This window comes from Motacilla alba, chromosome 1A (genome assembly GCF_015832195.1).
Source record: "Motacilla alba alba isolate MOTALB_02 chromosome 1A, Motacilla_alba_V1.0_pri, whole genome shotgun sequence".
NCBI classification, from domain to species: Eukaryota; Metazoa; Chordata; class Aves; order Passeriformes; family Motacillidae; genus Motacilla; species Motacilla alba.
Window position 1 is genome coordinate 45,403,556 of NC_052031.1, and position 12,383 is coordinate 45,415,938.

General features: G+C 35.6%; 1 protein-coding gene across 10 annotated transcripts in view; it reads left to right on the forward strand.

Annotated features, from left to right (window-relative positions):
• APAF1 (apoptotic peptidase activating factor 1) overlaps positions 1–12,383 on the forward strand; it is a 31,326-nt gene that overhangs the window by 3,906 nt on the left and 15,037 nt on the right. For 4 of the 10 annotated variants that reach the window (XM_038155853.1, XM_038155860.1, XM_038155855.1 and 1 more), the window contains exons 5-13: positions 479–662; positions 3,572–3,684; positions 4,207–4,338; positions 4,783–5,021; positions 5,569–5,736; positions 6,530–6,661; positions 8,588–8,701; positions 9,273–9,451; positions 10,858–10,984. In XM_038155853.1, coding sequence (XP_038011781.1) covers positions 479–662; positions 3,572–3,684; positions 4,207–4,338; positions 4,783–5,021; positions 5,569–5,736; positions 6,530–6,661; positions 8,588–8,701; positions 9,273–9,451; positions 10,858–10,984 — 1,388 coding nt within the window. Of the gene's footprint in view, positions 1–478; positions 668–3,571; positions 3,685–4,206; positions 4,339–4,782; positions 5,022–5,568; positions 5,737–6,333; positions 6,663–8,587; positions 8,717–9,272; positions 9,452–10,857; positions 10,985–11,568; positions 11,663–12,383 lie in introns of those variants that run through there. The other 6 variants (XM_038155857.1, XM_038155858.1, XM_038155856.1 and 3 more) reach the window with 6 other exon arrangements.

Below are 12,383 nucleotides of genomic sequence, written 5' to 3' on the forward strand. Positions count from 1 at the left end.
TGGCATTAAAGAAAAAAAATTATGTAGGGATAGATACTATAGCATCCCCTGCTACAGCTGACTCTTCTAGATATCTCCTTGATCACTATTTCAGGGTTATTTTTACACTCCGGGCACTGAACTCTTGCAGTACTACACGGTTGAAAATGTAAATGGTAGGTCAGACTAGCAGAAAGATGGATGAGAAGGGGCTGTGGAGGGACAGGAAGGAAGACGTGCAGAAAGGAGGGACAACAGCATCAGTGATGGTGTGAAATTGCTGTGGGTCCTTGCCCTACAGAGTCTGTTCCTTTAAAAACAAACAGGAGTGGTCTTGTAGAACCACACTTTGGTGTTAGTAGTAGGGTTGCAAGGATGGCTTGCAACGGATTTTAGAGGTTTTTGTTTTAACTAATGCTGACTTACTACTGTAAGTTGCTATAAAATATTTAAAATTATTTAAAATGTATAGCATGAATAATATTGCTTTTCTTGTTAGATTACTTTCCAGGAGGAGTTCACTGGATCTCTGTTGGGAAACAGGACAAAGCAGGGCTGCTCATAAAACTTCAAAATCTCTGCAGTAGACTGGAACATGACTCCACTCTTTCACAAAGGCCACCACTTAACATTGAGGAGGCTAAAGATCGTCTTCGTCTGCTGATGTTACGCAAATACCCCAGGTGATGTCAGTAAAATCAAATACTATTCTTTTAACTGATAAAACTTTGCAGAGTAACTTTGGTGTAATCATCTGAGGTGTCTGTGTTGTGGTTACATGTGGCTACACATGTCTACATGTTTGGTTTTTTAACCAACTTCCTAACTTTAGGCTAAGTTTTAGACTTCTGTCAACTAAATATGTTAACCAGCTGTGCAGGAGTCATATTTGCTTGAAAAAGCAAATAGTGTAATAATGAAAGATGGGTTTGAATAGTGAAAGATGGGAACAGACAACAGAAAATAAGGATTTCTCTAACTTTCAGTGTTCTCACTCTGTGTGTAGACTGTTTTATTGATATGTGAGTATCATACAGCAGAAACTTTCTGCAACAGATGGTGTCTTTAGAAAGTGTTTGGTCTAGAGATACCAAAATGAAAGCAGGTTTTCATGATGTGACCAATTATTGCCAAGAAACCAGTGTCTTTCTAAGTCATTGCACATTTTTCACCTTTGAGCAATAGATTTTTTTATTTGCTGAGGATTTAATTATTCTCTGGTAAAATTTGTAATAAACTAAATGAACCTGCTTGTCAGTGAGTTATCTTGGGAATAATACTCCAGCCTTGTGATCTTTGTAGATAACAGAGTAGAATACTGGCGTTTCTGTACAGGGGAGAAAAAAAGGTCTTTCTTTTGAAGAAAAGATGTGGGAACTATTGGCAGGTCCTCCTAAAGAAATCTATGAGCTGAAAGCGCACCTTTCCTTGAAGGATGTGAAGTGATTGTCTCCATTGACACATTTACATTTTTATTTCTTGTTTATTAACAAACAAAAGAAATAAAAACTCTTCAATACAGAAGTGGGAGTGGGAGGAAATAGAGGGGAATGTGCCTGGGGGTAAGGTTCATAGAAGGTGCAAGTGAATGGGAAACAAATCTTCACTGTAGCTTGGGAAGAAGCTGGCTCTGCTTTGGAATTCTATTTGCCAACAAGAAGTCACTTTAGCTATACCTGGATTCAGACAGCCAACTCAGTACCTCTCTTGGGAATAATGTATTAGACAAAGGATTCAAATTTTGAAGCCAGTATGTTTCTTGGAATTAAATTATTAGTCAAATGAAAAATGGTAACTATGGTATACTTTAGAACAAGAAATTACAGAATTTAATCTCCTGTGATTGTTATCACAGGGTTTTGTTTGTTGCTTTGGGGTGTGTTTTTGTTTGTTTTGGTTTTTCTTTGTTATAAGGTTTTTTAAATAATCTTAATTAGGATATAAAATTTGTTGGTGTGACTGAAGCAGAAAAATCACAGGTGCCTAATGAATGGGAGGACTTTGAAGTACTCAGATTAATTAAGAACATAAAATCAGGCTGTAATTCATACCACCCATCATATTTTCAATCATGAAAAAAACAAGCCACAAAACAAGCCCTTTATGGCTATGATAGTATTCTTGTGAACCCTCTGATTTATCAAAAGGTTATTAATAGAAGGGTTGTATGAAAATGAGATAGGGGTATCCAAGACTTAAATTTATCTTTGAGAATGTGGTCTGATGTGTATGCACTTCTTTAAGGAGGATCAAATCCTTATTTATAGGCTTTGATGGCGTAAGTGCCACGTAGTTGAACAAAAACGCGGAAGTTTTGTCGTGCTTCAGTGAGAATTGGACAACTTGACTAGTGGAGTGGAACATTCCATCCCTTAAAAAACAAGCATAGTAAATGTAAACTATTTGTAGGATTAGGTGCAAATAGCTAAAACTCCCTGAAGGCAGATAACTGTTATTTCTTTTCATACATCTGCTCGTCAGTCTTTTTGACTTCTTGTTTCCTTACACCCAGTTTTCAGTAACTTCTCTGTTACATATAGGCAGGTGTAGGGAAGTTTACTGTACATTATTCTGGTGAGATTCCATGTAGGAGCCTACAAATGTGGCTGGGCATACGATTGGAATATGTAGTCAGTATGAAATGTCATTTACGTAAGAAGAGCCTTGCCATTCAAGACAATTGCTTTATAAGAGGGGAGGGTTAGTCTCATATAGCTTTCCAAAATAGAAGAACAAAATTGAAAACTCTTGAGTCAAAAGGAAACTTAAATGCTTTCCCACAAAGCTCATCACTAACCTGTGTCAGAGTTATCTAGTTTTATACAAATATTTTCTTGATTTATGATACCTAGTGACTTAGAACTAGTAAATATTTCTGTTTTTCCTGTCTGCTAATGGAAATGTTTCTCAAAATGTTGTTTGCACTTCAGTTGTAGCTATGAAGTAATAAATGGTAAATACCTTTTTGAGATAACTGCATTCAGCTTCTTGCACAGTGTTTAATCACAGAATCACGAAGGTTGGAAGAGACCTTCAAGATCATCAAGTCCAGCCATCAACCCAGCACCACCATAATCACCTCTCAGCCATATCCTCTAAGTGCCACATCCAGACACTTGAATGCTTCCAGAGACAATGACTCCACCACCTCCCTTGGCAACTTATTCCAGTGCTTAACCACTCTTTCACAGAAAATTATTTTTTCTAATATCTAATCTGAACTGCCCTGGTGCAATTTAAGGCCACTTCCTCTCATCCTTCCACTTGAGACATGGCAAAGAGACAGACCAACTCCCACCTGGCTACAACTTCCTTTCAGGTCATAAAGATTGATAAGGTCCCCCCTGAGCCTTCTTTTCTCCAGACTAAACAACCCCAGCTCCCTCAGCTGTGCCTCTTAGGACATTTTCTAGACCCTTTACCAGCTTTGTTACCATTCTGTGGACATACTATTAAGATATTCTGCATACTAATGTAAAAAAAATATGCAGTTATACTTTGTAAATTATGAAAATGTCTTATTCTTTATTAAAATGCAATACTTTTTTTTTTAGCATTAATAGTTCATCTGAAGTATTTCTTCTCTCCCTAGGTCTCTTTTGGTCCTGGATGACATTTGGGATTCCTGGGTGTTAAAAGCATTCGATAATCAGTGTCAGGTACTCATCACAAGCAGGGACAGGAGTGTAACAGATGCTGTGGCTGGTAAGAAACAGTTACCTCTTCTGCACCACAGATTTTGTGCGTCTGTGTCTGCAGTTTGTTCTTGTGAGCTTTCAAAAGAATCTGGTAGAATCTGTCTGTCAGTCTGTGCACAAGTGGCAAGGTATTAGAATTCAGCTTTGAAAGACTTAATGCTCTTTGTGAAATAAGCGTTGTATGTTTTCCTGAAAGTTGCATGTTTACATTGATGAGTGCAGTGATTCTCAACAGAAGAAATTAACCTCTGTGACACTGGTGCTGTTGGACTGATTATCTCTAGACTATTCCCCAGTGACTGCCTGTAATACATTTGTAATTACTAGCTTTTGGTCTGGTTTTTTTTTTTTTGTATATATCTCGAATACAAGCTGATTCTGATAAGTAGAATTTATACTTTCCTTAGTCCTATAAAATACTATGCAAAAAGTCATGAAGCTTTGCTCCAGATTTCACTTGGAAAATACTTTGAATTTCCATATTTGTTTTGGATTAGTTGAATTTTTTTTCATATTTCCATGTTTCTAGGCAATAAATACGAGGTTCATGTGGAAAGTGGACTAGCACATGAGAAAGGACTGGAGATTTTATCCCTATTTGTGAATATGAAAATATCAGAACTTCCAGAACAAGCTAACTCTCTTGTAAGAGAATGCAAAGGTATTCTAGTTGCTCTTTGTTGTACAATTTACCACTGAATGTATTTTTTTTCTTCTATATTTTGACTTAAAAATAGAGGAGGGAACATCCTTTAATATTGTATATGTTAAGTAAAATACAAGTGCTTGTTAAATATTTTGGGGGGGGGTTTAAGCTTAGCAGAAGTCTCATGTTGGTTTTTGGGTAGTTTTCTTCAAATTTGGGTAGTTTTTCTTCAAATTTTTGGATAATTTCCTTCAATATTTTCTCTCTGCGCCACAACTACACTTAAATTTGGGGAGTTTGCAAATGTCTACATGGAGTGTTTATTTTATTTATCTCTGCTCCACACCTCAAGAATTTAATCAGTGTATTGGGAATATTACTGGTTTCAGTCACGTCACCATCAGCTGTGGGATTGTGTTCTTTGATGACCTCTAAATTTGATTTAATCTTTTCCTTCAGGTTCTCCTCTCGTGATATCCTTGATAGGTGCCTTACTCCGAGACTTCCCGAGCCGCTGGGAATACTATCTCAGGCAGCTGCAGAATAAGCAGTTTAGAAGAATAAGAAAATCTTCCTCGTATGATTACGAAGCCCTTGATGAAGCAATGTCCATTAGTGTTGAGCAGCTGGATGACAATTACAAAGACTACTATAAAGACCTCTCTATCCTCCCAAAAGATGTTAAAGTACCTACTAAGGTAATAAAAGCAGTGCAGAAACCTTGTGATTTTTAGTGAGATACAAACAACAACCTTAAAGAATTCTCAAAATTTATAATTGTCATGTATAACTTCTATGGCATGTAACTTAATAATAATTGCTAGATTGGGTAGATTTGTTCCATTATTGCATCATGACTTGTATTGTTAGTAGTGAAACTAAAATAATCATAAGTGAATAAACATATTCATACTGTTAACGTTTCATCTGCATTCTGTATATTGTTCTTCAATTAGATTGTAATGGAGCTCACTGAAAGCATGAAAACAGTTATGTGGAATTTGTTTCTTTTTATAGTCACCATAAATCAGCACAAATAGACAAAAGATAGGTTAACTTCTAATATCTGTCCTGTGGTTTGGTATGAAGGAATTGGTAACTTATTGAATTGGTTACCCTTTGTGTCTGTATTTGTTAGTATGCATTTTGTTGACAGTTAACTGGTAGCCTTTTATTATATTCATACAAATCATATTACAACTTGGTTCTGATTCTCTTCTCTGTTTATGTGTAAATATTTTTTAGGTTCTCTGTATTCTTTGGGATATGGAAACGGAAGAAGTTGAAGATATACTACAGGAATTTGTTAACAAATCACTGCTGTTCTGTGATCGTAATGGGAAGTCATTCCACTATTATTTACATGATCTTCAGCTTGACTTTCTCACAGAGAAGAACCGCAACCAGCTTCAGGTAACGTGTCAGCTGGTACTTGCATTCAACTTCACTCTCCAAAGCTGGGCATCTTTCAGAAAATGTTGCTTTGTTAAGTGGTACCCTGATTAGCTTCACAGCATAGGTCCAAATTAAATTTAACTTTAGGGCTGACCAATTAAAAATATTTATTTTCAACTTGAAACTGTGGGGGGATTTCTTGATGGTTCCATCTGCAGCTAAGAGACTACACTGAGCGAAGACTCTATAACCATTATTTCTCTATCAGATGTTTCCAGCAGGAGATATAATGTTCCACTGTTGGTTCCAAAGACATCAAAGCCCTACCAGAATAGAAGACTACTTCTTTAATGCAGAGAAATGCTTTTTGCTCTTTTTTTTTCAATTTAAGGCAGTACTTTCAGGAAGATGACCTGTAAGTTGGGCTCAATTTGAGTTCTAAAGTGCAAGGCGGAAGAGTAGATATGAAGAAAAGGCAAGTTTTTTGTCTTGCTTTAGAAGGATCCTTTTTCTTTTGTTGTAGGCTACCGACATTTAAGATGAAGAGCGATTTGGTAGCTATCTCAGTCTGAGAAGGAGGGTTAACAGCTTTCTTTTCTGTCTTTCAATATACAGAGAATGTTTCTGGAGAAGTCTTTAGCAGTAAATTAGGTTAGGTGTACAGTTTTTGGAAGGTAAGCTTTCTTATTTCATTTGTTAATGTATTGCAATTGAGAAATAATATTATTCCTCAATGCTATTTACAATGTAATAAATATAATAATACTTATAATTCCTCAGTGCCAAAAGCGTGTTTTTCTTCACTTTGCAGGAGCTACATAAAAACATAGTAAATCAGTACAAGAAATACTACAAGCTTAATACACCTGTTCTGTCTCAAGAGGATTGCATGTACTGGTATAACTTTCTAGCATATCACATGGCAGGTGCCAAAATGCAGCAGGTGGGTTTTCACAGGTGTCCTGTGCTTCCCTTTTTCACCCACTCTTACCTCTGCTTTTCCCTCCAGGCCTTCTCCCAGCTGAACCTCTCTTCCTCTTGACTTTAGTCCAGCTGGGTGAACACTCAAAATAGTCTTTAGGAGGTCCTCTGATAATCACTGTCCCTTACAAAAACTAATTTATTTCTACCCTTTGTATCTTGTCTTTTCAACCAGTTATTGGGAAGATTTCCTATTTTTTACCATAATGGCTTGTGGTTTTCTTTTCCTTTATAAGAAGCCTTAATAAGAGGTTTTCTCAAAACCTTTTTGAAAGCCCAAACTCTTTTTGTGTAATAATACAAGTAAATTGATTTCATGAGAGCATTTTTATCAGTTAGTTACTTTTTTATCTTCAGAAGTCTTGTTAGCTTTTACCTCTTATGTCACAGAGATTTGTGTGTAAAAATTCATTCTCTGATTTCAATATCAAAAAACCCCATCAAGAGTTGGATAGGCAAGTCTCTTGTTTCCAGAATTATCTTGGCACCTTAAAAAAATTGGTGTCATTTTTGCAAACTACTCTTCTGTAGATATTGAGCTATTATAAGGTGGAAATCATGTAGACAGATTAATAATTGGTAGTTTCACTTGAATTTGAGTTTCAAACATCTTGAATAGTGTTTGGTGATGATTGTTAATTGCTTTATTTCAAAAGTACTCAAACCTTTTCATTTGAGCTTCTTTCAAGATGGTTCATCTGACTTATCATATAATCCACTTCATGGATTTATCTCTTATAGGAACCGTCATAAATAATGTTGGTTACAAGTCTAGGTGTTTTGAATCCTATTTATTTCTTTATCTTAGTATCTTTAGTTTCGGTGTGTTGTGAAAATGTTTTTATTAGCAGCCTTTCTACATTTTGTAGAATTAGATTCTCAGAAGTCTTCAGCCCTGGCTCATTGTGACTATATGCTTCTTAGAGTTTATATTCTATGTATCACTTATTTTTCATTGTTTAGAAATGATTTCTACTTGTTGGAAGGCTAATGAAGCTGGGAGGGATTCCTGTTCTTTGTTTAACAATGATAATCTTTTAATCCTTGTGGAATTTATTGATTTAAAATTGGAACATGATTTACACCTGTGCAGTGTTGTTGCTAAGCAGTTTTTCTCAAGGAGGTCTAAAGAAAACATTGGACCAATACAACAATCATTATTAGCAGTGAACTTTGCTGGACTGTGTAGTTATAATATTTTATGAAAATCCTTTTGTTAGGATTTTCTTCTCTTGAGAAATTAAGAGGTTTTAGGGATAAATGTAAACAATGATTATTTGTTTTTGTGGAATGTAACAGGTGGATTTGTGATTGGTCTCATGTCGTTGTTTTTAATTAATGACCAATCACAAACCAGCTGTTTAGATTGTTTGGTTAGACATAAGACTTTGTTATTTATTTTATTTTATTTTTGTTTTGCTTTTTGGTGATATTTTTGGTTTTTTAGTATAGTTTTAATTTAGCATTTTAAATATAATATATATCATAATATAATAAATTAACTTTTTGAAACATGGAGTCAAGATTTCACATCTCTTCCCACATCCTGCATGCCCAGGAATGCCACAAGACTGGACTAGAGGAAGCTTTTTCAGAGTTAAAAAACCATGTGCTGCAGAAGTCAAGAATTGCTCTGTACCTCCATCTTCTGTCTGACTAGCTGTATCAAAGAGCAGTTTAAAATAACAAACTTAGCCTTCTGTACACTGAATTTTTATAACTGAACAATTAAGATGCAGGAAACAGGAAATTGCCTAAGTTTTCAATCAGAGACAGTTGTACCAAAGTATATTAACTACCTAATGTATTTACTGTGTTTTTCTTTTTCCCCTTAAGTAGATTCTGTTGTGAAACTTACACTGTGAACTTAAATTTTAATTTCTTTTAGGAGCTCCGTGATCTTGTGTTTTCTTTAGATTGGATTAAAGCTAAAACAGAATTGGTGGGGCCTGCTCACCTGATTCATGAATATGTAGAATATAGTTCAGTCCTGGATCAAAAGGTATGATTTTAAAAGGTAAATGATCAGTTGGTTCCAAATATAATTTTCTGGTTTGTAATTGCATTTTGTTGGATGTAGGTATATGGCAGGTATATAGAAACCTTATAAAACCAGAGCATGAAACCAATATTACATTGAACTTTAACTTGGAGAAAATAAAAATGAAGGAAATTCAGTTTTCTGGGTTTTTTAACTTCAGTGTATAAGTGGTTGGCCTTGGAACTCAATAGCTATAGTGATCAATACCTAGGGGTGGTTACATAAGGTACTCCTCTTTTGAGGAAGTGTAGAATTATGCTGACCACTTGGAATAGTCTTTCTGATATTTCACACTGCTTATTGAATGAATCACTATTGCTGCTAGTATTTTTTGTTTGAAAAATAAGGATATTGTGCTTTCTGAATAGGATAATGAAATAGTTCAATCTAGTGTATGTATTTGCTAATGTAACTTAATAGAAAAATAGAACTAAGGGCTTCTGTAAGAATATTAGCTATGTAGGCATTTTAAAAAGCAAGGAAATAAATCCTAAGATAAATCTATGTTATCAAATGTCTGCTCTGTATTTAGGATAGCACAGTGCGTGAGAATTTCCAGGAGTTTCTGTCCTTAAATGGGCACCTTCTTGGACGGCAGCCGTTTCCTGACATCATTCAGCTGGGTCTTTGCCAGCCAGAGACATCAGAGGTGTATCAACAGGCCAAGCTACATGCTCAAAGGGAAACAGGAACATTTTATTTGGAGTGGATGTAAGTAGCTGCAGCCCGTCTGCTGATATGCTGATCCCTTGACAAAGGAAATCATTTAATGTACATCTAAATACCATGAATGGTAATAAAAGGATCTGTGTAAGAACTGCTGGAGTTTTCTTCTGGGGAAAGATGGTGTAATAATTGTCAAGAACTTGTGGGAGAAGGGGAACCATAGATATGTAAGGCGACAACTTAGTAATAATTACATAAAAATTAATTAAGTGATACATTTACTTCTGTAATCAATTATTTTTTCTTTTAAATAAGAATGCAAAGATGAAAATATGATACTTTGAATCTTCTTTAAGTAGTCTTATTTTTGAGTTAGAATTGTAGTGCCAGTATTGGGTATGTTAGAGTATGTTTTCAGGTTTTAAAGTAAACTGTGACTTTAAAAAGGAGAGCATTTGTGCCAACTTGCTTAGTTTTATAAAGTAGCAAGATGGGAAATTGTAATCTCTACATAGTCTTGAAGCTTCTCCAATTTAAACAATTCTTTGCTGTTACTGTATTTTTGGAAGTTGTTTAAGGAAAAGGTATCCAGATCTACACATTTTCCCAGCCTTGTCCAACAGTCAGTTGACCATGTAACTCTCTTTGATTCTGTTTGATATTTCTCTTCTGATATTTGTAGTACTTGGTGCTTATAAAACAGAGTGACTCTATGTCAAGCAATTATAGTACAAGCCAGACAGATTAGTCCCCTCTTTGAATGTTTGGTGATTTTATTTAGTAAAACTGCTTCGAAATTGCATGGTTCAGGACAGTCAATATCCAGGTAGCTCTGGAGAGAGAGGTTTTGATCATTCATCACCAAGTCATCTCATTACAGTGCCAGCTTTCTGTGTTAAGATCTGGCTAAACAGGATGATTGTGATTGCTACTAACCCATAAGTTTTTGTTGAAGTGAGGCAAGTCATCTAAGGTGAGTTAGAGCCTGTGCCTAATCTGTGATTGAAAAGTGGTGATAGTCACAGATCTTATTTAGCTCTCTAGTGATAAGAACCGAGCCATTGTCATGGAAATTAAGGAAACTTGCAAAGACAAGTTTCCTTACAAGGAAGTGTTTTTTAATATTCTTGAAAAGGAAGAGTTCTCCTGCAGGAGAACAAGAATTCTCAGGAAAAAGTCTATATTTGGAAATAACATTTTTGTGATCTGAAATATGCTATCTTTCTTGGTATCTAAGCTGGAATTGTTGGAGGACAATATAAACCTTTGAATGAATGTTGGAATTTGTGTTTCCTTTATTAGTTCAGCATGAAGGCTGAGAGGTAAGGTGTAGTGGGATTTGTTTGTTTATAAAGCTTGCTGCTCAAGATGTGTGAAAAAGTGTTAATCTTCTTAGAGGTGATTTTGAATAATACAAAGGCACTCATCTAAATAATTGTCTTACCCTGTAGAAATAAAAGATCCTTGAAAAGTCTGTACCGTCTGGTTGTTCGTCCACATAGAGATGCAGTTTACCATGCCTGCTTTTCTAAGGATAGACAAAGAATAGCATCATGTGGAGCTGATAAAACTCTTCAGGTAAGACACCTGTGAATGAGTCAAAAGAGATGCAGTGTACCATTTCAAAAACATTTGTTAAACAGTCCTGTCACTTTTCTTCTGTTGCTATGTGGAAGTATTTGGCTCTAGATCATAATTGGAGACAAATGATTGAAAAGGATGTATTATTGCATAAACACCAAGTCGCATGTTCAAACTAGTAAGCATTATCTTCAAGAGCTGAATGGTGGGATTTTGGGGTTTATGACCTCACTGCCCTAATGTGTGGACATAAGATGATATGGACAAGGTCATAGCCCAGCAATGCACCCCAGCTTATTTAATATTTGCTTGCAAAAATGTTATTTCCAGTCACAGTAGAACTTATAGGGTACTGAGGAGCAGTAAGATGTTTTATGTACAGCTTTATTATTTATATGAGATGGTAGTGGATGTTATGCCACTTTAGTGTTTAATTAGTTAAATGCCTTAATGCATAAGAAATACATCTGTGGAGAAAGTACCTGAAGCAGAGGACAGTATTAAATTGGATACAGGCCCAAAGTGCTTAGAAAGCAGATTAGAAGAGACAGAGAGGAACGTGACTAATATAAATTTGCCAGCAGTCTGCCTGGAGGGGAGTCAGCCAGCTCTCAAGAAAACTAGCAATCAGCCAGCCAGTAACCTGGTAAAGTACCCATATTCAGACAGCCAAAGGTAAGGGAAAAGAACAACTTTGCTGCAAACCTTTGGTATTGTTTTGGGTGCTTGAGAAGTTGAGTACTAAGTTGCTGCTCATCTGGCTACTTACTGTGTTGTTACTGGGTTTTTTATTTGCTTATTTTATTTGCTGGCCTGTACAGAATTATGATCATGGCATCCACTTGGGAGATGCCTGGTGGATGTACTCATGCTGTGCTGTAGTTGCTGTGCTGGGCTTCTGTACTTAATGGCCTCATTATTGACACTGCAGATTGCTTATTTTTTTCTCCATTTTACACCCAAAAAAAAAATCTGTGGATTGCAATTGCATTTAAACGAAACTTTCATTGAAGAAATAATAGGAAAATTAGCCATAATCCTATCTTAATTTTTAAACTTTGAGCTTATTCATGTTTTTTTTTTCCTAATGATGGCTTAAGCTTTCAGTTTTCAAGGCTACTTAAAAAAATGATTGCTGAATTAAGAACAGATACTCTGCAGAACTTACTGTGAAGGTAGATTTCCTGTTACTTCAGTACTTATGTTCTTATTTGAACAAATTCCAACCATTTAATTGTCATTGGTATTTCTGTTCAATAAAAAAAAATCTAAAAGTGCTGTAAAGAACACCTTGTGGTTTGTTTTAATAATTAAGAATATGTAACCTAAGATGGGAATGGACCCCTGATTTCTGCCCCCTGCCCAACCCACACTGTAAAGTTAAATCCCAGAATTT